The sequence below is a fragment of the Sinocyclocheilus anshuiensis genome, unplaced genomic scaffold (genome assembly GCF_001515605.1).
Source record: "Sinocyclocheilus anshuiensis isolate Anshui unplaced genomic scaffold, SAMN03320099.WGS_v1.1 scaffold328, whole genome shotgun sequence".
In the NCBI taxonomy this organism is placed as follows: domain Eukaryota; kingdom Metazoa; phylum Chordata; class Actinopteri; order Cypriniformes; family Cyprinidae; genus Sinocyclocheilus; species Sinocyclocheilus anshuiensis.
The window spans coordinates 100,920-127,797 of record NW_015558621.1 but is presented as its reverse complement, the minus strand read 5'-3'; the positions used below and the strand labels follow the sequence as shown (position 1 = coordinate 127,797).

Here is a 26,878-nt window from a genome sequence, read left to right as displayed (position 1 = left end):
AATGAAAGCCAATTCAAAATATTAATTACTATAATAACATATAAAAGATACTAAAATAAGTCCTAATAACCTACAAGAGTTGACAAGATTTGAAGGTTTGAAAAGTATAAATGAACAATAAAGACAAAAAAAGATGTGCTGGAGTCTTCAGTAGTTGCTGTAGATTCAGGAGATGCCTTGAGTTTTCTTTTGGGTCAGTGAAGAGAACTTAAAATTAAGACATGTGGAAATAAAATCGAAGAACTTCAAGAAATTCAACTCAGACGTAACAGAAAAGAAAGACATAAAAGACAAGGTCTAGTGGAAAGACGTCAGTTCGTCTCAGCATTAACACCAGGACTCCAGCATTCTACACTAGCAGCATGTTGGTTTTTCCAGTCCAACAAACATGTCAAGTCAAAAATCTAGGCTATATTTAACATCAAACTCTTCCTTTGGGTTTGCACCAAGTTTCCCCACTCACTGTAAGAAAAGATGTCATGCTTCAAAAACATCAATGACTTGGTGCGGTGGCTGTACTCGCTCCGACTCCCAGAAAGAGGAGAGGAGGAGAGATGCATCATCAAACAGGACCAAGTTTATTTGAAGCTGATAAAAGATGGCATCCATATTCATGAGGTGGAGGACAAGGACTTGCTTCTGAAATACAGGCCAGTTTGCAAGCGTCAAAGGGCCATGGACATACTTGTGAGAGGAGTGATTAAACGGGTACCGCGCTGACTTCACCAAATGATAAGCAGAGGGATTCCTCCTCTACACAGACAGAAAGAAAAGTCTTGAGGAACTGAACTGAGCTGGCATGATGCTGGCTCAGAAGCAGGGTTGCCAGGTTTGAGGAAAAAAAAAAAAACAGCCCTACTGCTATTCAAAACTAGCTCAATCATGTTTTTTCTGCAGGTCCGCTCTGTCGAAATCATGTTCCGGGTGGGTGAGGGACAGATTGCTTTAACCCGCAGACTAAAAACCAACCTGCAGCAACAGTGTAAAAGTAGCCCAATTCTACTGTAAATCTACGGACTTGGCAACCCTACTCAGAAAGCGTCAGCTTTGTAATTTAGCTGGTGTAAAGGTCAAGGCTGTAGGATTAGGGAGTAAAAATGTAAGAGCTTCATATGATCTTGCTTTGATTTGCTGGTTCTCTGTGGTGGAACACAGAGGGTCTGGAATAAATGTCACCAAAAAAAAACAAAAAAACTCTGACCTTCATCCCTATCCTTATTTTCTTAATTCAGTCCAAACTTCATCAATTTTACAGATTTCATCAATACTTAATTTGTACGCTACCATTCCATTTTTTTCAATCTTTTTTTTTTCAGCGAGGACACATCAAATTGATCAAAAGTGACAGCAATATTAGAATGACTTCTGAAGGATCATGTGTGAAGGATCATTGCCTGCTGAAAATCCAGCTTTATCATCACAGGAATAAATTACATTTTTAAACATTTAAATAGAAAACAGTTATTTTAAACTAATATTATTTCATAATACTACAGTTTTTACTGTATTTTTTTATTTAAAAAAATGCAGGCTCGGTGCGCATAAGACTTCTTTCAAAACAATTTTTTAAATATCTTACGGCCCCAAAATTTTGAATAGTAGTGATATATGATGAATGGCAGTGTATAAATTATAAAGTATAATAGTTCGTCTTGTGTTTTACTCAGTACCAAAGGTCATGTTCGGCGAAGTCTAACCTGTGAATTCACACAGCAAATGACTTATTACTAATAAAGGAAAAAGAACATCAACACAGCCACCCCCTAAAAAAACGAGAAGGGTCTGGCTGCAGCCTCGCACTTGCACTCTAAGACTTGCATTCTCAGACACTTGCGCTTCTGCTAGCGACGTCACTTGCAGGCTTTATTTTTTATTTTGTTCTATTTTGTATTACTTTTTGTTTGAATCTCTCAACATTTTACAACAGTAGCCAGGTGGTGAAGACAAGAAAAAAGAAACTAAATTACAATGTCACTTGCAATCGCCACTTGCACTCTCCGATACCTGCAACGTCAGTGTCTGAGAGTGCAAGTCTGAGAATGCAAGTCTGAGAGTGCAAGTGCAAGGCTGCAGCTAGACCCTCTTGAAAAAAACAAGTGACTAACCAAACTTTAACGCTATTATTTTGCTGCCTTGGAAGCACTAGCATTAGAAATGCAAATCTTGTTTAACATAAGAACTTTAACATTTCCAGTGAGTGTCTTCCTTTAAGTGTCACAGAGGAAGTGCCTCTTGAATCTCCTCATCTCAGAAGAGTTTTAATTGAGCTAATAGGATTAATGTTGCTCCTAATGCTGGAGAAGAGATCATTTAGATCCAGCACTGATATTGCCGCCATAGCTTTATTCTTTGAATGCAGAACATAAAGAGGCACCATTAAACTTGAATGTGAACATAAGGCTGTATTTTGTGACGGTTGGCATGTCTGTGATAAGATCTGAAGTCCTTGTGCATGTAAACATCCAATAAGCTCAGAGCCATGGCCTCGACGTGACCTCGTCAAATACGCCTCATCTTTCGTAGACTGCTTACCATAAACATCACTGCGGTCATAAAATCTATCCAGTGAGAAGGGAAAACACAGATATGGAAGAGAGCTCTGCCACATGCTGAGCACGCTGATGAACATTTCTTCAAAAACACACTTGAATGGTATCAGCTGCAGCACAGAGGAAATTTCACCATTCACAACACTTTAAGCTTATAAATACAGCTGTGTCTAACAAAATGTTCTATATCTAGTTTTAGAACACACACATATATATACACTTTAGGCTTATGAATACAACGGTGTCTAATAAAATGTTCTATCTAGTTTTAGAACAAACATTTATATATTCATGCTCCATAAAAATCCCAAGTTAGACAAATAGGCAACCAGAAATGCAGTGTTCCTAAGCATGTAAAAAAAAGAGGAAGAAAATCTGCGAGTCCCCTTCTCTGATATTTATAGAATCGCTCTGGCTGTGCAGAGAAGAATCGAGGCAGCTGCTAACAAGGGAGCGGAGGACAAGACAGCTAGAGCCAGATGTACACTCTACTGATTATGAAAGCCATGTGAAACAGAGCCTTACCCGTAGGCCACGCCTGCAATTGTGCACTTCTTAAACTGCATGACGTTGCAGGTCAGGGTGCCTGTCTTGTCCGAAAAGATGTACTTCACCTGGTTTCAGGAAAGAGAGATCAATAAACTATAGTTAAGTAGTTACACTTAAAGTAAATATTTTCAACCCATTTTACTTCCGTAATGCAACTTATTCTGCATAAAACAGAATATTCTACAGAAAAAACGCAAGGAGGTACTTGATTTAACGCATCAGGAATAAACTAGATTGTGAAAAGTGGGTCTTTATTGTATTAACTGGCATTAGGCTGTATTCCCTAATAAAATTCTAAGCATTACAGCTAAACTCATAAATTGTGTTATGGCCGATAGCCGACAGCTGATGAATGGCTAATATTAAAATTCTATATAATTTCGCCTAAATAAATCTACAAAAAAAAAAAAAACTACACATTTTGTGATCTGCTACAGATTACATTTAATGTTATTTAATGTGTTTTCAAAGATGAATTTAAAATGAGCATTACATGATAGCAAAGGTGATCAACAAGATAAAAACAGGGGAAATTAAAAAAGAACAATTAACTATCCAATATTGCCAAACAATATTGATAAAATTTTAAATTATTGTCAATAATCAATATGGAATCAATACACTATGGTTCAAACATTTGTGGTCAATAAGATTTTTTCCCCATTTTTTATCAAGTCTACAAAACACGAAAAACACAAAAATAGCAATATTGCAAAATATTACAATAAAAAATAACTGTTTTCTATTTGAACACATTTTTAAATGTAATTTTTAAAGCAGCAATTTCTCCAGGCTTTAGCCTCACATAATCCTTCAGAAATCATTCTAATATGCTGATTTGGTGTTCAAGAAACATTGCTGTAAAAGTATTAATTTCAGCTGAAGAGTAGTATATATTATGCATAATTTACGGTGGCCGAGAAGTGCAAAGCAAATCACAATTCTGAAAACGATTTGAAAAGGGAGGAAAAAAAAGTTCGGCAAAAGGCGGGATCGAACCCGAGTCGATCGCGTCAAAAAGCCAAGGGAACGCGCTTATCCATCTGCGCCACTGAAGCTAATGATTTACAGCCACTTTTAACTAAATGTAAATATACACCCCGTATTTTTTATTCCATAGTAAGGGCAATTCATACAACACACTTAAACTGAGCTACTTTAATACCATCTCCGAACTTTCTACCACGACTGCTGTTCTTCTTCGGCTGGTTCTTCCTGTATACGTTGATTGACAGATGTCTCGTCCAGTCAGCGGTGAGTAATCCCAAACCAATGGCGCTGTCTCAAACTATACCTACCTCTTCCGGTTTGTCTGATTTGTCGTTGTGTTTTCTGACTTGTAAATTTGTTTTCGGATTTGTCGTTGTGTTTTCTGACTTGTTATTTTGTTTTCGAATTTGTCATTGTGTTTTCTGACTTGTTATAATGTTTTCTGAATTGTTGTTGTGCTTTCTGAATTGTTATTTTGTTTTTAGACTTGCATTTGCGTTTGTAATTTGTTATTTTGTTTTCAGAATTGTGATCTGCTTTGCACTTCTCGGCCACCGTAATAATTGCATGAAATTAGTTTTTGCAAATATAAATAAAATGCAATTGTTTTAATTTTTTCATTTTTTTGTTCATAAATTAGTTTATTTCTGAACGTGAGGGCAAGCAGTACCTGTCCCAACTCCTCATTCAGGTTTGATGTCCGGGCCATAGCTGGTGTGTTGGTGACTTCATACAGCATGTCAGTGTCCTAAAATCACCAGGCAGAATTAATAATCACAACCATTTTCTATTAATACCTTGCCATCTGGACTCCAAAACATATACCGCTCTTTTTCATACTCTGTCAATCAAAACAAAAGGAATGAAACAACCGCTCAAAAGTCTTGACTCTATGGGAATTCACAAAACTCCACTGCATCTAAAAGCGGTGTCTGTTTGCTATAAGCACCTTGCCCCAAATCCAATTTTGGCATCTTCAGATGGATTATTTTGATAAAGCTCCACTTTCGTTTGGGCGGTGAAGTTTTCTGGGATTGGCCCTGGAGGTTTAGGCAGTCTGCATTTCAAAGACAGCAGATTTATCACACAGACAGAGCTCCCGCAGCTCAGCCTCACACTCACCCAGTTGATGAAGAAAGCCTGGACGAACTTGATGACCTCTAGAGTCACCAGAAGACTGATGGGAATCAGGTTGTTGAAGAGGATGATGAAGGTGAGGAAGTTCAGGCCGAAGTTGGCCGCTCCACCATCTGGAAAAAGAAGAGCGAGGGGAGGAAGAGGAGAGAGAGGTAGTAAGCTGACAGAATGTTTCTGAGCTATGAAAGGTAAGATGGGATGTGGTGGACTGAGGAGAAATGATGGAAGGACAATTATGCCACAAGCTCATCTGGTCTAATTTGCAACGTTTCCACAATGCTCCACTAGCGTTGTGTGAGCGTTGTGCAAACACTATACAACTCTTCCACCCAATCTCTCCAGTAAGCCTCTAACCTACAAATTCATTCAATTCTCCAATCAGGTCTCCATTAATTAGTAGCTAAACTCGATTCTTTGACATCATAGCGGCAGCCTTGGCAATATGGGCAAGATTCAAAGCAACACATTATCCCACAATGCACTGGGGGTGGGTAATCATGATTTTCAATCTTAAATCAAACACCAAATTTAACAAAGAGAGCAGCACAAAGAGAAACAAAAATGTAATCAATAAAAATAAGGCCACAGACACAAGACAGCTCACACATAGTGTTAAAATCAACATGAAACAATATTCACAACCCATTTTACTTTGACATATGACCATGTTTAAAAGGATATTCAAAGAGAGAAATACATTAAACTACATTAACTATTAGCAAGATCTAAAAAAACAACATTACACTAGCCTTAAACAAAAATACAATTCTAATTCTGGTGTCATATGTGTCATAACATTTTATTTTACCCATATTTGTTAACATTAAACACTGATGAAATGTCCATAACGAGACAGAGTGTTTTTTAAGAAAGTAAATGGGTTCTTTTTGACTTCATGTTGACTTTAAGCATGAATAAAAAGCTTTACCTGGGGATCCACAGAATGCAAATTCTCTTTCTGAGCAGTAAGGAGAGGGAGCGCTTTTCTCATACAGTCATAGAACTAGAGAGGCTGGGCAATCATACAACTGCTATTGGAACTGACTCACGGAGAGAGGAAGAGGATTTGGCTAGTGGTGGGAAGGAAGACAATCAGTTTGGATGTTTCAGTGTAAAGGAGGAAGACCAGTCTAAAGTACCTTCCAATCATATGGAGCCGAACAGAGAGATGTGACATTTAGAGATATTTTAATCATTTGGAAGATCCGAAACATGGTACAAGTAACACTGAACAAAGCTTGACTATCTCTTGCATGTCAGCTGAAGAAGATCTTTCCTGGTGGAAGATTTTTGGCTGCATCGGAAACTACTCAAAACGTATTTCCTGACTACTGAATAGTCTAGTTAAAAAACTACACCCAACAAACACCAAGTTGGCAATAAAGATGACAACTTCTCTGCATTCAACAGGCTACAGTAAACAAATGCATCTCTAATCGCTAACCTTCACCGCTGCACATGCTCACACGACATTCTGAAGCATGCAGGAAGATGCAGCACCATCTCTCTTAGCTAGCTACTGCAGGTCCACTGACATCAGTGCAGCAAGGAGTCGCGCTGCGGGGTCAGCACTTCTCAAGACACCCGTCAAGCATTTGTGCAGCACAAAACCTGCTACCTGTTATTTCATGGTCAGGAGTTCAACATAGGTGACTGTTGTTGCAGGTGGCGTGAATGCATAACAAATGACTGCTGCTCAAGTGCTCTGGAGGCCCATCTGCATAGAGGCACATGCATTGGTTTGGATATATACTGGGCAGAAGCAGAGTAAAATATCACAGGGGTTCAAAGTCAAATGAATTATTTGATGAAGAATAATTACTCATCTGCCTGTAGTGTGCAACGCTCAGACTAATGAGTGGAAGGTGTGTATTCGTCGCCCTCAGTGTACGCCTGCTAACCCAATCTTCAAGCACAGCTATTGCATTGTTTTTACCTCTGGGGATGAATCATAATCTGACATCCAGCAGCACAAAACCAAATAGATCCAATCATGCCCAAGAGGTCAAGAGTTGGCTGGTTAGCGTGACCCAGTTAGCTTGCAGATGTCATAACTACACCATCTGGTTGCATAAAACATTTTTCTCCATTGACAGCTATTCAGATGAAGTCTGTATTCTGACTAATTAAAGTTTTCAAATTCTGTTCTTGTGCAACTGCTATTTCAATTAATAGAAATGCTAAACGGTTACAATACCATTAAAAAATTTGGGGGCATTAAGAGTTTTTGAAAGAAGTCTCTTATGCTCATCAAAGCTGGATTTATTTGGTAAATAAAATAATTACATACATACATAAATACATACGTACATAAATAAAATCAGTAATATTGTGCCACATTATTACAATTCAAAATAACAGTTTTCAATTTTAATGTTTTAAAATTGTATTTATAAACAGTTTTCTGCGCAATATTTCTGTGGAAACGTGATCCGTTTTTTCAGTATTTTTTTTGCTTGTTTATTTGAAATAGAAGTCTTTTGTGACATTACAAGTCTCTTTACATTCAATGCATCCTTGCTAAATGCAAGTATTAATTTATTTAAAAAATAACACAAATCTGAATGGTAGTGTACTAGCTCCCTCCAGGTATTATTAACCCTAATCGTTTTATCATGAATCCTTGATTATATGATTATACCACTGACTAAAAAAGCAGGAAGTGGCCTTGGTTTATAAAGTAAGTATAATCTGCAAAAGCATGTAAACGACAAATCAATGCCACATCTCCCTTTTACAGCTCCACTAGGAGGGCAAACAACAAACACGAGACAGAGTCTCCCTCCTTTAGAGGAATAATCAATTTCATGATGGATACCTGCTTTATGACCTCACTGTTCCCTCACATGGCACCCAACATCATTGTTATTTCCTTTCCAAATGACTGCGCTGGATGTGAATGATTACAGATGGAACCCAACATTCATGGTGGTGCATCTCAGCATTTGACGACATTTTTGATGAACTCTCAAGAGCATACCAAGAAGGGAACTGTGTAGGCCATAAAACAAGCTGCGATCGATTCGGACACAAACAGCACCTCCTATTTAAATCAAGAGTAATGATGGTGGTGACACGTTAATTAATTTGCAAGCGTCTCCTGCCAACAATTTAACACATTTTCGCCTCTTGTTGGTGCACAAAATTGTTAATTTTTTTCTTTTTTTTTTTCATGCTCAAGGCATGCAACAGATGTGTTCCCATCACTGCTCATTAAAAATTAAAGGCAGTGTTGTATTTCTTAATATCGTACTTTTACAACCCAAACATTAAGCCTATTAGCATGGATTTGCTCATCTTCTCCAGAGCTGGGCCTGTTCGGTCTCGTCTGTCAGCACCGGTATAACAAACACAGCTGAACGAGGAGGTGGGTAAGAGGAAAAGGGGGGCATTTAGAAAATGTCACGGTTTGACCTCCAGGGTCTTCTGCTTCTGCACGGGAACACGTTTCTAACTCTTGCTCTGACAGCGCCCGTGGGTAACTCGCTCCTCTCCACGTGTGTTTCTTTGGGTCCGAGGCTTACTGTTGTGGCTCATTTGTTAGGCACGAGCGAAGGACGCTGGCGCAGCCGAAGCCGGAGCTTACGAAGTGTTTAACGTGTCACCAAAATAAAGAAAGGGAAGGCACGTTTTTGACATCAGGCATTAAGAGGGTCTACACAGTGTAGAGCTGGAAGGGAAAAACCTATCATTGGATTCCTGGTATGTGTGCGGTCCTCTGCAATTACCCTCACAAAGTAAGGCAACCATATAAGTGGCTTCGGTAGCTTAGCAAAAGCCGAGCTTCAGTTAGGGGTTAGTAAGGAGGGGTCATTCACAGATGGCCAAGGGTTTTAAATGGTTGTTACCTGGAGCTGTTAAGAAAATGACAACAACAAAGAAACAAAAAACACAAACCAAACAGAATGTTAGAAAGGAAGCTGATAACAAAACGAACGAAAAAAAAAAAAAGAAGTACAGCAGCGTTCGTGATATTCAACCATTTATACATTCATGTGTCTATGCATATTAGAACTAAAAGGGAAAAGTTCTCCTTTCCCTTTTTATTGACAAATATTCACATATGCAATGCATATTTGTTTACATAGAGGGAAGACGAAAATTACTGACGATAACAAAAAAAATGAAAGCACACAGACACGCAAGCGGTCTAGCATGACAGAAGGAAAGGGGGTCTGGTTCTTACAGTTGAGGTCCATATACCAGGCGTCATTGCCGTACTGGTACTTCCAGATGGTCTGGCCTATGGAGCACACCAACGAAATGGCCAAGAGACAGCCAAAAAGCAAGAGGATCTGAAAGTTGGTGATGCGCTCCACGTTGGAAAGCTTCAGAGGGGGGGACGTGGAGTTCTGGAGACACAAAACTCAGATTTCTCAGATTGAAGCTGGATTTGGGATACGACTGAAGTAGACCGAAGCAAACAGATTACCTGCATGAGTTTGGTGTCGTGTCCTGTGTAGACCACGATACCGTGGACCCACTGTGTGTTCCTGAGTTGTGCTCCTCTCAGCAAGATCTGATCAGGACCGAGTGGTACGGTGCTAAATATGGAGCAAACCCAATAATTGATGAACATTTAAAAAAATAAATCCAACCCAAAAAAATACAGCATAACAGCAGGAGAATGTGATGTTAGATATAAATAAATGCACAGAGGGAAGTTTAGTGAAAACACAACACATTAGGTATTTTATAATGTATAGATTTGTTCCTTCCTAAATATCAATACGCAATTAAACCTGCCTTCAATTATCAGTGAGACATTTTCATTCTTCAACTTCGATCGAACCCTTCCTGCTGAAATTAACTTGTCTCACGCTCATCAGTATCTCAGACTAATGAAATACAAGGCTGAAGTCAGTCTGAACATTTCTGTCATTGCTTCTGTTTTTCTTTCATTCACCTCAATCCAAATTTTACCTTTATCACTCACACTCTGTCTGTCGATTTTCTCATACCTGTGTCCATCCAGTCGAATATTGCCCACAAACTCATACAGGTGTCTGTTGGGACTCTCACATTCCATCCGTCCAGAGAGACGCATTAGACTGTCAATGTCCTTGATGTCCGTAGTGATCTGCAGACCCTGAGTATAACAAAAAACACTAAGTAATACAATTCACACCAGTAAACAATTAGCTGAATTGTACAGTATTAATTAATAACAGTAGGTATGATATGGGGGGGGGCAAAAATCACCTGTCTGATCTTGAGATTAGTTTCTCCATCTAGATTTGAGGTCTCAATGTAGCACATTCCTTGAGGTTCACTACAATAAACAGCACCATTATGAAAAAAATATAAATTTTTAATACATCATGAAGATATATGGCACCACCAGTAGAGTACTTTGCAGTTTACTGAAATATGTTACCCTGGACCACAAAACCAGTCATAAGGGTCAATTTTTTTAAATTGAGATTTATACACCATCTCAAATCTGAATAAATAAGCTTTCCATTGATGTATGGTTTGTTAGGATAGAACAATATTTGGCCGAGATACAACTATTTGAAAATCTGGAATCTGAGGGTGCAAAAAAAATCAAAATATTCATCTTTAAAGTTGTCCAAATGAAGTTCTTAGCAATGCATATTACTAATCAAAAATTAAGTTTTGTTATATTTACAGTAGGAAATTTACTAAATATCTTTATGGAACATGATCTTTACATAATGTCCTAATGATTTTTGGCATAAAAGAAAAATCTATAATTTTGACCCATACAATGTTTTTTTGGCTATTGCTACAAATATACCCCAGCGACTTAAGACTGGTTTTGTGGTCCAGGGTCACATATATAATAAATACAATATTAATTTATACGGTTCAAAGGTTTGGGGTCAGTAAGGTTTTTTTTAACAATTATTGAGCAAGGACTTATTACATTGATCAAAAGTGACAGTAAATGCATTAATAACACTACAAAAGATTTCTATTTCAAATAAATGCTATTCTCTATTCAAAGAATTCTGAAAAAAAAACATATCAAGGTTTTCACAAAAATATCAAGCAGCACAACTGTTTTCAACTGTGATAATACATGTTTATTGAGCAGTAAATTAGAATGATTTCTGAAAGATCATATGACACTGAAGACTGGAGTAATGCCTGCTGAAAATTCAGCTTTGCCATCATGGGAATAACTTACATTTTATATATTTTAATATGTATGTCAAAAAGTTATTTTGAGTTGCAATATCAATATTACTATTTGGACTATATTTTTGATTAAATAAATGCAGCCATTGTGAGTACAAGAGACTTTCAAAAACATAAAAAAAATGGTACTAAGCCCAAACTTTTGAACAATAATGTATCTTAAAAGAAATTGGCACAACCTAGCTACTTTAATGAAATATCAAAATATCATGTAAAACAGATAAATGGCATTGGCTAAAATATGTAACTATTTCATATATAATTAATAACTAAAGAAGTTTTGTTCACATCAATCAAAACCACACAGCTAAATGAAGACCCATAATCAAAGATGCCTTTTTTCCAGAGCTAGTACAGTTTTCTTTTAAAATGATATTGATATTATTTATTTCAGTAAGGAAAGTCTACTGGGCAGCATATTTTCCCCAAACTGCATAAGGCATTTTAGTACTTGGACTGAAAATAAAAACATATCGCTCTAATGGGACTCTCTTAGATCCAGATCTTTCATTTTGCACTCAGCCATTAGGAAACTTTCACTCGATGCATCTTTGTTTATGGCCATGCATTCTGCTGTTTTTATTTTTAGTTACATCCTCCACATGCAACAAAGGAAAGATGCAGCACACCAGACAAATGAACATTCAGTGTTAATACTGAGAAGAGCAAAAGCGGGATAGCGAGTACACAGGGCCAAAGCTGTTCCACATCTCTCCTTTAATAAACGATAGCAGGCGTGAACAGAAAAGATGGTCCTCGTACTTAAATTGAAAAGTTATCAGAAAAGTTTGCTCTGCTTTGGGTCTGTATAAAACAAAAATAGATGTCAATACTCATTTCTTCTGTGGTTGTCAAAAATGTAACAAGTCCCCACCAAAACATCATGTTTATCTTAGAGTGAAAAAAACAACATTTCATAGATTCAGTATACGGACAATGTGGTTTACTATAAAGGCTCATCACAATACTGTACATTGTGGTGATGTGACCGCATGCAGAGAGTCACATCAGAGTCTGAGCTCCTGCTGAAGCCATGCATTGTGCCAACAGCTGTGACATTTACAGTCACTCAATGGTCCTTTTCTCCAGCTGTGTTAGAGAAGCGCTTTGTTTTTCCTGTGTGCACATGCTTAAGCATCTTCAGCACAAAGCAGAGGTCTGTAATACACGTCTCTACGGTTATGGAAAGGGCTTCATCAGTATTTTCTGTTGGGAGTTGAACGGAGTCGTCCTCTGAGAAATATGTGCCTAGTCAGCCCATTTTTAGTGCTTAAATTTAAGAATCTCATGACAAAAGGTCCAACAATGATGCATGGGAGGTTGAGAGTCTTGATACTGAGTCTCAATAGGCTCTTTAATTGCACAATTATCAAACAGAGTGTGGCTGAGAAATATATTGAATATAAAACAAGGTATATTCAGAATCATATAGGCTAGCTGGTGACAAAATAAAACACCACTGTGAATAAAATAATAACTTTAATGCACTTTATTTACACATCAAGTTTCTGGAAAATTAGTTTTGTGATCTAGGTCTCACTATTTTTAAGTATGAGCCTTTAGTTTTGACTGCATCACTGATTTAAACTTCAATAGCAAAATGATATTAGAAATTGGGAAATTCAACTAATTTCTATTACTCTATTCAAAATTTGTGTTTCACGGAATCATTTTTAAAAGATAAATTTTTCTTGCACTAAAATGTTTTAGTAAAAACATATGTAGGTAAATGTAGGTAATATATTTATATTGTACTAGTATATTCCCAAAATACTCTAAAATCTGCTAAAAAAATATATATCAGACGGTCTTTACATCTATATGTTATAATCTTATTGCTTAATGTTATAATAATGTCGTTTTTGAATGCATACAGGAAAAACTGATATCACCCAGCGGAACCCAACAATATCAATCAGATCATTGCTAAAAAAAAATGGCATAACCAAGAATAGCATTAAAAGCTGACAAAACACCATCAGGCCAAAACAAGAAAAAACCTCTCCACCTGTGCACCCCCTGCCCCCTTCCCACCCAGCCCGCATGCAAACCGGAGTTGTTCCTAAAAAAAAAAAAAAAAGGAGGAGAGAGGGAAATATTAAAGGTAGCAGATTCTCTCCACCTGTGCACCCCCTTCCCACCTAGCCCGCATGCAAACCGGAGCTGTTCCTGACCTGGACGACAGAATGATGAGGTCGGCCGGGAGGTGATCTCCATTGGCTGCTCGGACTACCTCCCCTACCGACACCTTAATTTACCCAGCAGCCCCGGCGCAAGGGGAATGACGCGAGTGAAGTCGGGAGAAGGTTGTTCATCACATGAGGTTGGGAGGGGAGGGAGAAAGGTGGAGATGAGAGGAGGGAGAAAGGTGGAGATGAGAGGAGGGAAAGGACATAAGATGGGCAGAGGAGGAAGAGCACACATAACAAGACAGGGAGAGAGACACAAACACACAAACGTTTAATCTTCACAGAGGAAAAAACAATGTCCACTGCTCAAAACCCACCCAGGCCAGGCTAAACCACCAGTAAAGTGGGAAAAAAACTTTTATTTTACTGTTATCTGTGGCTGATGTAAATGTCTGTAAAACCCCAGAATTTTGGGTCAACTTAAGACCTGGCTGACAATTGGATTTTGACAGTGAAGAGGACACAACTTCATCAGGTCAGTATCAATCAATAAGCAAACATCCACTAAAGGAAGTGCTGATTTTGACTTTTCACTCATTTTATTAAAGAAAAACTCGGCTTAAAATAAAACTCTACCATTTGTGCCCCTTATTTCATAATAAACCCCTATAACTTTTAGATTTGGAGCAAAAAAAGGCAAGTAAACAATGACAGAATTTTAAATTTTGGGTGAACTAGTCATTTAACACCTCATTCTTTGTGGATAATATATGACATTTATATTATTAAAACCATCAACTGATACCATTTGTAATGACACTGCACTGATTTGGAGCTTTGTCTCAGGGTTATTTGTTATTAGCCTGTTAATCATCACTTCCTTTGGGTGTTAAGTGTGAGACAGGGGCATAAGCATGGACAAGTTCCTTTCTGATGACGTAGACTCGTCTACCTGGATGACAGCAGTATAGCATCTGCTGGTACGAAATCTTTGCCATTAACTTTAACTATGTCTCCAACCACAACCTGTAAAACACAAACTAGTTATCAATTCAAAAACTTTAAAGCAAACTAGCAGTCACTGGCGAGAGTAAAGAAATAAGAAATATTCATTTCACTTGTTTCATTCAGGAGGTACTTAGATCCAAACATAAGCCTTCACTTGAGACTAGCATTTAAAATGAGGCCATTTAATCAAAAGTATTCTCTGTAAAATCCACAAATAAACAATTTATTTTTTCAGATTTGCATTTTTAATCATCTTATTAGCCATAATCCAGTAGAAGTGGGGGACCCTGCTATTCATAGCTGCTATTTTGAATCAAAGTGGAGAGCTACTTAAATATGCATGAGTTGATATACGATTTATAAGGAGGCCTATATTAAAATTCATTATTTATACTGTGCACTGTAATTCAAAGTGTGTCACAGTGTGGCTTAATAAAAGGAAGGGCGACAAGAAGCCTGGCTCCACAAAACTGTTTGAATATTGATGAGATGACAATAAAAATAAAACTAGATTTAATGAGCTGAAGCAGAAACATGTTGTACTTCACTGTCAATTCTAGCAGCACTTAGCAGAATTGCAGCTTCAGAAAATAATATACTAAAAGGAAACAACTGTAAGCAGTCATAGTTGACATCACATCCTATTCTATGCCACGGTGAGGTCACCAGGGCACAAGTTAATGCACTCTCGCAGATGTGCACTAATATAGCAAACAGTGATGAATACCCAATCCTCAGATAATTATATCTCCAGCCATTTCCTTTTGCTTTCACTTTATAATTATGGACTGTGTGTTACTGTCAGCGTAATTAGCTCGACTCTCTATTAACACATTAAAAAGCTGCTCTATGTCTGGCTGCATTAGGATCTCTATGGACATCACACGTAAGCTGCGGCCTGGTTAGAGTCTACTCCTGGATTCTCAACTCTTTAGGTCAAGATGAACAAAAGAAAAAGAGCAGAGAGGGAAGTACCCTCTTCAGAAAACACCAAAGTATCTGTTTTCAAACCAAACCTGCTCTGGTTTACGCCATCGTGCATCTTTATATGCATACTCATTTCTCACTCTGTTTCTAAGAGTATGTCAACTAATTTTCAGTCTGGAACTCAGTGAGGCAATTGGTATGAGAAACACCATCTGCTGCAGTACCTTCTCCCAATGTACAATCTCCCAAGCGCCGTTCCTCAATACTACAAAAGAGACAGAAAGATCACCATAAGTGAAATGTAAAAAAAAAAAAAAAAAAAAACCCTAACACAGACCAAGACCCCATGATATAAAAATGCATACGTATATACACACATAAGTGAAATTTATAAAAAAAAAAAAAAAAAGATCCCTAACACAGACCAAGACCCCATGATATAAAAATGCATACGTATATACACACACATTTAAAGTTGACGGTCTTCTTCTTGCAGGAAAAAAAAAAGATGAAAATTTCTCATTACTAAATGCTGACTCATCCTGCATGGCTGTGTCCAATTTTTTGGCCAATCTAATTTCTCATTAGAAGGGTAGTGCCTAACTAGCAAATAACAACTCAAGGATGTAAGACAAATTAAAGCTACTGCCTATTAAAAGAGTCATTTACATCCCACCTCAACTTTATTTCAATCGGAAATACTCCAAAACAGGGAGGAAAACTTCTCTAATCAGGCAAAGGTATAGGGTTTTTAAAAACAAATGTCTTACCTTGTGTCTCTTTCTTGTTAACAACACTATCAGCATTGTGGCGTTTCTGAAATAAAAAAAAAGAAGTTATTAATCAAATGAGCCAAATCAAAGTTTCAAATACTTTTAGATGGACAGACATTATTTTATGGATTTTATTACTTTCTTCTGCACTATAAAAGAACATTGGCACACATAATTATTACAGACATATAAATATAGCATGCATTCAACACAAAGTCATTAGAAAATACTAAAACCTCTTAGAAAATAAAATAAACATTCTTTATAGAGAAAGAGTGATGTTTTACATGTTTAGTGATCAATAAAACTGCTAATCGAGAAGCAGAGAGATGCGTGTCCATTGAAGCACTCTCTTCTGCCCCAGATTACAAGAGCTGTTTGATCTGCTCTAATCAAGAACCACTTTGAGCTTTTCTATCACAGAGAGTGAGTAAGAATGAGCGAGAGTGATCTGAAAACACTGATTAGCCTCTAAAAGCTCTACATATACATTTGTGCTCTTGCCTCCAGTGCTCTCTGATTGCCTAATTATCCTCCCGGTTAACACTGGGAAATACGTCCAGTGTCACCTCGGTTTGTCCAGGATGGCTGGTTTATGTGCTGTTAGGAAGACAACATGAGAGAAACCTGAATAACTTAAAATGATGGTACTATGCTTAAAGTTCCACGAGCGCCAGTTACATAAATGCAGATCATATCTATAAAATAATGTTCTATAAAGTAATGTTGCTACTGACTACTAAAAAAATGTCCAAATGAAATTTGTTTATATAGAGGCAATTTATACATAAAAAAAAAATCTGTTGCTTACTGTATATACTCTGCATCAAAATAAATAAATAAATAAATAAATGCATACGTAAATAAATAATTGCAGGCAGTCTTTCTATATATTTCTTCCCCTCCTCCCAATCTCTCTCAAATTGATATTATATTAAAATAACATTAACTGTGACAAACAGCAACGTTCATATTACTGGAGAGATTACTGAGTGGCCCATGTCACATGACCTCTGCAGGAGAAGGAAAAAGTTAGACTGGTCTCAGATCCCATTTATCATCCAAATCAGCTCTGGTGCAGTGTTGGATAACTCATTCTCTCTCTTTCTCCTCCCTCTCTCCTGTCTCCTGTTTCCATTTCCCTCACATTTTCCTTCAGCTCAACATGGAGCAGAGATAAGGCTCTGCGGAGGGAAGTGATGATTTGATTATGCACCTAATCTAACTGATGGCTTGTCTGCAGTGAACATGGGAGCAAGAGGATATTTAACAATACAAGAAGGCCCCCAAAGGGAAGAGGAGACAGTGGTTTGGGTTTGTGGTAAGATGCAGCACTAAATCCCAGAAGGATTAGTGGAGTACAGTGGGGTGCAGCTGATAAGCAGGCCACTGTGTGGAAAGCACTGGCGCGTCACCTCTTTGTTAGACGCGGTCGTTGTTAGAGATGCAGGATTATGACGAGTTATGGATTATACTGAGCCTACTGGCTTCTTTTGAAACTCGTATATGAAGACACAGTAAGAACGCAACAAACAAAAACTTCAAAAGTTTGGGATCAGTAAGATTTAAAAAAAAATTAATTAATTATTTTATTCAGCAAAGATGCATTAAAATGATCAAAAGTGACAGTAAAGACATTCATAATGTTATAAAAGATTTCTATTATTTCAATCAATCTTTTGAACTCTTTATCAAAGAATCCTGAAATAGTTTTTTTTGTTGTTGTTGTTATTTAACAGCATATTAGAATGATATTAGATTGAATGGCTGCTGGTAATTTAGCTGTATTTACAGGAATAAATTACAATTTAAAACATAAGGAAATAGAAGTTATTTTAAATTGATGAAATTTCACAATATTATATTTTACTGTATTTTTGATCAAATAAATGCAGCCTTGATAAGTAAATGACACTTCTTTCAAAAACATTAACAAATAAATAAATCAAAATGACTAAGAAATATTTAGCAGCATGATCAAGCTTTTTTTCTTACAATAAGGGCAGGAAAAAAGCACCATATTTAAAGTCCTTGACAGCTCATGAAAAACAGCTCCTTAAGCTTGACGGCTCAAGAAAAACACCATTCACACATGTCTTGAGATTGTGATGTCCTATTAGAAAGCTACAGTTCAAAGCCCTTGGTCACAGCAAAGTATCTTTTTTTGTGTTTGAAAGCCAATCATTCAGGTTTGGAACATGAGTTTGAGAAAATTAATTAAATGAGTTATTTTTCTGGTGAACTATTTCTTTAAATACAAAAACAAGCCATCCAAGTCTACCAAACAAAAGCTAGCACTCAAAGTAACAAGAGAAGCCTTTCTTTCGCCTTATGGGATGCCTCTAAAATTAGAAATTGTTTTTACTTGAAGGGAAAAGAAAGCAAAGGTCATGTGACCTCCACTCACAGCAGAGTGGTACATGACAGCGGGGAGGAGAATTTACCATATGACCTTCACGTCCAGAGCTAGTTTTGACCTCTCAGACCTGAATAACGCATCAGAAACCCATATAAAGTGTTGAGCCGGTCATTCTGACCACAGCATCCAGCGGGATGTCCAGAGGGATCCGGGAGAGCAGGCACTAATTTCAGGGTCACAGCACAATGGTGGATCCACTTGGGCTGGTGCTTTTATCTCAGTGTTCACTCCTCTATGTAAATTTCTATGTAAAAAGGTCTTGGAATTCATTTACATGGCAAATAAGACGATAGTTCAGGTCAGGAAAAAAGCATCAGCTAATGGGAGTGAGATGCATTCTGCCGTGTACGTGATCACCATTCACCAGAGAGTGAGATTGAATTATCAGGAAGAGTAAAAGAGGTAAACGTGAATGCAGTCTAAAAACTGACTCAGATAATGTAACAGCTGTGAAGGGCAGGATAGAATAAAACCAACAGCAAGCACGACTGCACTTCAGACACTAAGAGCAGCACAGTCCTCCTTCATTAACCAACTCATTAAAAATCATTCCAACTGCCAATGATAAAGTGATTAAGATACACTGGAAAAAGTGAGCTATCTGCATAAACTTCGCATGCATTTACTCTAGTGTTGTCACGATACCAAAATTTTGACTTTGATACAACAATACCTGACTAAAATCTCTTGATACTACTACTGAACCAATACTACTCCAAAAACATAATACAACAGAAAAGGTAATTGAATAATAGATGATTCACATGGAGCTTATAGTTATTTTATCTATTAATTAAAAAAAAACAAAGTGTGTGCCTGCCCAGTGTGTGCCTGCCCTGCTTTTCAAGCATTTCATCCCTCTTTAAAATAAATAAATAAGTAATAAAAATCACATGCTAGTGTCACTAGTGCACAGGACTAAGGTGAGCAACTACCAAGCCTACATATTTATATCTTTGCAACATTGGTAAGTTAGCTAAAAGGATAAAGCCAAATTAGATGGTTATTACTGACCCCAACTGCCCTATCAAACTCAGACGGTGAAAATGTTCATGTCACAAAATAAATCAGACTCTTTTGACTTATATTTGAGGGCGTAAGCTAGGGGTGGGAAATATGACCAAAATCTTATTTCATGATACAAGTAATTTTATTTCACGATAACGATTTATATTATTATTATTATTATTATTATTATTATATATTATACATATATCTTTTGTTGTTTAATTAACATTGTAGATACAGACAGCAGCAGGAATATTAGCCTGCTGTCACTTTAAGAGCTGCGGATCCAATTTATTGATACACGCGTTTTCTTTCTCATCTTTTTACGTTCACTTAAATCATAAGACAAAATGGGCATTCATGTATTTCACCACTGAAGAGCAATAACATGTGAAAGAGATCTAAATTCGCGATCACGTGCTGTCTCGATGTGCTTTCAGTGCATGCACATCAGATGTGTGAGTACCGCACAAGTTCTTTTTCAAGATTTATTGCGCTTAACTCATTTTAACATCAAGCAAGTCCTGCACTTTATTTTCTAATTCATGCATGTTTCTTTTCCACTCTTATATTGCTTAAAATGTTTAAACAGTCCTGCGCTGCGAGGATATAAAGTGTGGCACGGCCAGTGTTCATGCAGGAAATGAAAGCAGAGCACTGTCCTGCTGTCGCATGTGGACACAACTCAGGAAATATGGCTCTTAATAAAACACATTCTTAAAGTACCAGTACTGGTAAAATGCGGAATCGTACCGTTTTTAAAAGCAGGGTATCACGATACCTTTTTAGTACCGGTTTATCATGCAACACTAATTACCTCGGTAAGCTACTTTAACAAATCACAAATATAATTGAATGCTCTCACCAAGTCTTCTATAAACTCCTTCACTGCTGCCACCACCAAGATGAAGAGTAACGGCACCAGTGTTGTCCACCTCCCTGTTGGTGACACATCAGGGATTTGCTGTTGAGAGGAAAAAATAAATAAAATGGCCACATTAATGTCAGTCATTAATCCCTCCCTCCAGAAGAGCAAAATCAAAACATGAACATCCAAATGGCACACTAACCTCTTCACCTACAGGGCATGAATACAAACACTAATTAAAGTCCAGCAGAGCATTTAAATGTATGACCTCATGAAAAACACTCAGGGAGGGAATGATAAACTGCTCCATTTTGTTTCCCAGCAATCATAACAGAGCCTAAGGGTGTATATCCCTGGTGGTGTTAGTATTTATCACCAGGAGGTCAAGAAAGCAACCTAAGGGAATGGCAATAACCATCAGAACGTCAGCAGCAGCGACTCTGATGGATGTTTAGAAGTCGCCATGTGACATATCTGTCTACCCTGCTGAAGAGATCAGCTTAGACTAGCATAAATTTCCAGACTGGTCCACAGGCTGGTTAGGCAGTTGGGAAAGTGCCCTCAAGCTTATATACAGTGGGTACGGAAAGTATTCAGACCCCCTTAAATGTGAGTTAAATATATGAGTGTCACAGCAAAGGGTCTGAATACTTAGGACCATGTGATATTTCAGTTTTTCTTTTTTAATAAATCTGCAAAAATGTCAACAATTCTGTGTTTTTCTGTCAATATGGGGTGCTGTGTGTACATTAATGAGGAAAAAAAATTAACTTAAATGATTTTAGCAAATGGCTGCAATATAACAAAGAGTGAAAAATTTAAGGGGGTCTGAATACTTTCCGTACCCACTGTATAATTCACACCATTAGAACTTGATTAAACTTCTACAGTTTCTCTCCTGATTCTGGCAAAACTCACAGAGCTACATAATATCAAGAAGTGGATCGTCTTTGGAACGTTTCCCTATCAGATAAAGTGTCAGAGCTGTGACAGCTTCAGACAGAGGCCAGCAATGCAAAGACATACAATAGGAAACCCGAAACGGATTCCTTTTAACCTGATGCCAACACTTTCCCTTCTGCATTATGTTTCACTTAAACAGGAGCGTACACTCACAACCAAACCACAGTGGCGTAGAAGACCAGAGCAGTCGATCATCGTGGAACCTGGGTGTCAGGATCAAAATATTTAGTTGATTATGATGGCATATCCAGAAGCAGTTTTTGAGCAGTTTTGATGAAACAGCATCTATAAAAACCAGATGGTCGACTTGGCCCCCTTGTTGCCTCAGCAAACTCATCCCTCCTGTTTTTCTCATTCACAACATGCCTGTGCATTTCAAAGTCACTGCATTGACAGCGGCGTAATAAAGATACACAGAACCTGTGCTTCGAAGCCACCTGACTTCCTCTGTTTTACTCTTGTAACTCGCAGTTTCTCTTCTTTCTTCATCTCTCTTCCCCCTGGTCATCGATTGAGCTACATTAAAACAGAGGAGCTAATTTAATGTGCAGCGCATCCACAGGGTGACGCCGGGTTGCTCGATGGTGGATTCATCATACCTCCTGTCTCTAAAAGAACAGTATGTTTATAGAACTCTGAAGCCCTCAGTGACTGCAGCGTCTGGTAATTACACAGATGCTGAAGCTGTGCAGCCAAAATCTGTTTAGGTTTCAAAAGCAATATATACAGTACACAACTGTTCAAAAGTTTGGAGTCAGTAAGATTTTTTAATGTTTTTGAAAGAAGCCCATTATGCTCACAAAGGCTGCATTTATTTGATCAAAAAGATAAAAACAGAAATATTGTGGAATATTATTATATTTTAAATTGACTATTTCTATTTTTAAATATTTTTGAATGTCATTTATTCCTGTGATGCAAAGCTGAATTTTCAGCAGCCATTACTTCAATCTTCAGTGTCACATGATCCTTCAGAAATCATTCTAATATGCTGATTTGCTGCTCAACAAACATTTCTTATTATTAATAACGTTGAAAACAGTTGTGCTGCTCAACATTTTTTGTGGAAACAAACATACATTTTTCAGGATTCTTTGATAAATAGAAAGTTCAAAAGGACAGCATTTATTGAAAATAGAAATCTTATGTAATGTCTTCACTGCCCATTTTTATCAATTTAACGGTCCTTGGAATAAAAAGCATTAATTTCTTTCAAAAGACTCCAAACCTTTGAAACTTCAGTACTCAAGGAGCAATCTACTTACCTTTAAATGGATGTGCTATTTATAAGTCGTTATTTTTGTTTTCTTTGTGCACAAAATGTATTCTCGTAGCTTCGTAAAATCATGGTTGAACCACTGATATCACATGGATCATTTTAACAATATCCTTAATACCTTTCTGGGCCTGGGAACATTTTAGTTGCATTGCTGTCTATGCAGGGACAGAAAGCTGTCGAATTTCATCAAAAATAGCTTAATTTGTGTTCCAAAGATGAACGAAGGTCTTACGGGTTTGGAACGACATGAGTATGAGTAATTCATGACATAATTTTCATTTTTGGGTGAACTATCCCTTTCATATTTCAACAGTCAGTAAGATTCTCTTTAAGCAGATACTCAGCAGTGACAAGACCGGGCATTATGAACTGAAATCTGAAAACTCCCAACGCAACTGACCTTGTGTAGCAAAGTAACGTTTGTGTTCACACACTTGTGGAGAGCATATTTGGGAACTCGCATTGTAATGTAACGCACTATATCACTTTAGGTTTTCACACTTGGTTTAATTGATTGGTCTGAACCAGATTTTGATTCCACCCTGCTGTTCAATCAGTCCTGTCTACTTAAGAAACCCGGTATCTGATCACAGAGGGTCAGGGAATCCGCAGACAGATGTTTATCTGCGACCGTGAGAGCTGACAGTCCTAATCTCTCCATCTTATCATCAGTATTCCTGCCCTGGGGGAGAAAGGTTGAAGACTAACACTGAAGTCTAACCTGCAGAAGTGCGATGAACAGGAAAAAGGAGTTTGCTGCTCTTCTGAACTGAGAGTACAGGAACCGAGGCAGGAACGTGAGGACATTGTACTTCGCAGTGCTGGAGAGAAAAGAAGAGAGGATGTGGTTACATCCTAACAATGACCACAATATAAAACCACCTGACATCATCTGCAGACTGGGCTGACATAGTTTATCATCCATTAATTTCTCACAGTTTGCAATTTTTAGTTGGTCACTATTATACCATAAAATGTGATATTGATAACCAGGAATCGTTAGCATGACCCCCATCACGTATCAAAATCTCTCCCCCTTGCCACACCCAGTGTCAGTTTCAGTGCCAGCCTAAGACACGAGCACAAACACACAGTGAGTGATTGAGAGAGGCAGTTAAAGACCATAAAGAACAGCAAAGTTTGAGGAGAAGAGAGAGACTGGGCTGTAAAGAGCTCTGAATTTGAGTGAACTACGGTGGGAGCTTGCCAGAGCCTCCATCTCTCAGACTGCCGACTGATTTACGCTCACATTAGGCCCAAGACAGTGAGGCCACTTTAGACTGAGATAAACATCCCACTCTGAACCCTAACACCTGCCTCTTTATCCACCCACTTACAAAAAGAACAGCCAACCAAAAAAAACCTTATTTCAATCAGAATATTGTTTTTTTTTAATTCACTAATGATTCATATAATAAAATATAAAACAATATTAAACAAAAAGATAAAACACAAAATATATAATACAATAAATTACAGTATTCTTAATAAATGATACATATAATAAAATATACAATACTATATAAATAATGTAAAAGAGAAAACAATATTATCAGTCCACCAAGAAAGTCAGAATTTTTATTAATGTATAATATAATATAATAAGTGCTGTCAAACGATTAATCGCATCCAAAATAAAAGTTTTTGTTTACATAATGTGTGTACTGTGTACATTTATTACGTATAAATACACACACATGCATGCACATAAGAAAATATGTTACATTTATATATTAAATATATTTACATATAATATAAATTGTATGAATGTAAATATATACATGTAAATATTTTCAAAAATATACTGTATGTGTGTATTTATATATACACAAAAACTGTACACACACATATTGAGTAAACAAAAACTTTTAGTTTGGATGCAATTAATCACGATTAATCGTTTGACAGCACTAAATATAATACAATAAATATAATATAATAAACATAAGATAAGATACTGTATACAATAAAATATAAATTATATTAAAATAAAATACAATTCAATATTCTCAGCCACCTAAAAGCCTTTCTAATAGAATATACATATATATACACACACATATATACACACACACACACATACATACGTGAAAAATTTAAGGGGGTCTGAATACTTTCCGTACCCACTGTATATATATATATATATATATATATAAATTATCAGCCCACCAAGACATTCTTTTCAATCAGAATATTAGAATTATTTATTAAATGACTGTAATATAAAATACAATACATACATTACAATACAGCCACGTTGTAGAGACTGAGACAGACTGTGAACATTTCTAACATGGAAAGCGATATGAGTCCCCTCACTGTCTCTACGTTTCACTGATCCAGTCTTCACAGAGATCCTTATCAGACCACGGCACACAGCATACCGTAGCACAGCAATTAGCAGCACCGTACGAGATGGAAAGTTCTGTCAGGGGCCTGTCGTTCTCGGTTTTCTCCACTTTCTCTTGGCTAGTTTTCAGCTTTTGCTCAGTGTTGCGTCAGGTGGCTAACAGCAGCTAGCAGCTGCTCCTACTATTCTTTTCAAGTCAAGTCTGCTTTATTGTCAATTCTTCCACATGTACAGCACATACACACAGAGAATTGAAATTGCGTTACTCTCAGACCCTTGGTGCATACAGATAACACTAACAGTAGAACATAAATACAGATATACAGATTAAGTATAAAATACAACTATACAAATATACAAATAAGGTAAAATGTAAAAAAATATATTAAAAAAAATATATAAAGCAGCACACGGCACATGGCAGATAGAGTGCAAACCAGTGAAGTAAACAACAGTGCAGATATAATGATTTGTAGTGCAAAAAGAGCTTATTTAGACTGATTAAAGTGACTGTGTGTGTGTATTTGGGAGGGGGGAGTGGGAGAGTCCGTCAGAGTTCAGTGGTGCGTGGGGCAAAAGAGGGGAGGGGGGGCAAGGTCGGGAGGGAGTTCAGCTTCCTGACAGCCTGATGGATGAAGCTGTCCTTCAGTCTGCTGGTCCTGGCCTGGAGACTCCGCAGTCTCCTCCCTGATGTCAGCAGACGTTTCTTTATTCTTCAGATAAAGAAACACATTTACATGTTGCTGGGCTACTCAAATTCATGGAGGAGAGCAAGAGGGAAAAATGGCATCGCCATCTGTCCTCATACTCCTCATCTAGCACGCATTAGACCTTTTTTTTTTTTTTTTTTTTTAAATTCAATAAAATGGGTGCAAAAAAACATCTTTACAAAAAAATATTTCAAAACTATACCTAGGGGAAAAATATAATAAATAGTTTAAATATTGGCTATTGTTACTATTGTGAAATCAAATGAATTACCGTCAAACAATATGAAGCTCTTCAGAACCTTTTAAACATTTTATTGAAAGTGGTTGCTAATGCAGTTTATTTAACAATAATAATGATGGACACCGTAAACTCAACATGACATTCTAGCAGACAGCTTTCTCACGGCGGTGCAGAGAGAGCTGACCTGCGTCTCTCCTCCCATTTCCTCTACACGACCCCAGAAACCAGATCTAGGTCTGCTTCTAGACCTCAGCCGGCTGCTTAACCCACATGCTCTGCTCTTTTAGCACTACTTGGCGTCATCATGCTTTTAAACAAACATGTATCGCACACGAGGGCTTCGGGACGCTGGCTCATCAGGCAGTCACTGGGGTGACTAGTGTAACTGCTCATCAAGATGCACCTCAGGGTTTAACCACATGCTGTTAATCATTTTAATGGAGAGAAGGTCATGGCATTGTTGGCAGTGGCGTATTTACAAACGCATCAACAGCTGTTTTGTCTATAGTGTGAGGAGCAAACATACTTTTTTGGTTTTTGTGTTAGGAGAGATATGTTAATAATGTTTGTTTGTTTGAGGTGTCAAAATGTGTAATTTAATACAGCTTAGCATGCGCTCTATTCCCAACTCCAGAATGTTGTGTTTGTGTAGGTAAAGCTTATGTTAGTATTTTGTTCAAGAGAATAATTCCTTACATTTTACAACAACTTAAAGGGGTCACAGGATGCTACATGCACTTTTACAAGTTGTTTGAACTGAAATGTGTGTTGGCAGTGTGTGTACACAACCACCCTATAATGATAAAAATCCAC

General features: G+C 37.4%; 1 protein-coding gene across 10 annotated transcripts in view; it reads right to left on the bottom strand.

Annotated features, from left to right (window-relative positions):
* Positions 1 to 26,878, bottom strand: part of LOC107680621 (probable phospholipid-transporting ATPase IA) — a 162,157-nt gene that overhangs the window by 86,075 nt on the left and 49,204 nt on the right. For 5 of the 10 annotated variants that reach the window (XR_001633167.1, XM_016476593.1, XM_016476587.1 and 2 more), the window contains exons 3-15: positions 23,486 to 23,585; positions 20,520 to 20,618; positions 16,225 to 16,270; positions 15,679 to 15,719; positions 13,565 to 13,638; positions 10,428 to 10,497; positions 10,187 to 10,314; positions 9,658 to 9,769; positions 9,412 to 9,577; positions 9,074 to 9,079; positions 5,211 to 5,338; positions 4,759 to 4,836; positions 3,075 to 3,163 (exon numbers count right to left, since the gene is read on the bottom strand). Coding sequence is in view for 9 of the 10 variants with exons in the window: in XM_016476593.1 (XP_016332079.1) it covers positions 3,075 to 3,163; positions 4,759 to 4,836; positions 5,211 to 5,338; positions 9,074 to 9,079; positions 9,412 to 9,577; positions 9,658 to 9,769; positions 10,187 to 10,314; positions 10,428 to 10,497; positions 13,565 to 13,638; positions 15,679 to 15,719; positions 16,225 to 16,270; positions 20,520 to 20,618; positions 23,486 to 23,585 (1,137 nt within the window). In the remaining variant the exon portion in view is untranslated. Of the gene's footprint in view, positions 1 to 3,074; positions 3,164 to 4,758; positions 4,837 to 5,210; positions 5,339 to 9,073; positions 9,080 to 9,411; positions 9,578 to 9,657; positions 9,770 to 10,186; positions 10,315 to 10,427; positions 10,498 to 13,564; positions 13,639 to 14,471; positions 14,546 to 15,678; positions 15,720 to 16,224; positions 16,271 to 20,519; positions 20,619 to 23,485; positions 23,586 to 26,878 lie in introns of those variants that run through there. The other 5 variants (XM_016476592.1, XM_016476590.1, XM_016476588.1 and 2 more) reach the window with 4 other exon arrangements.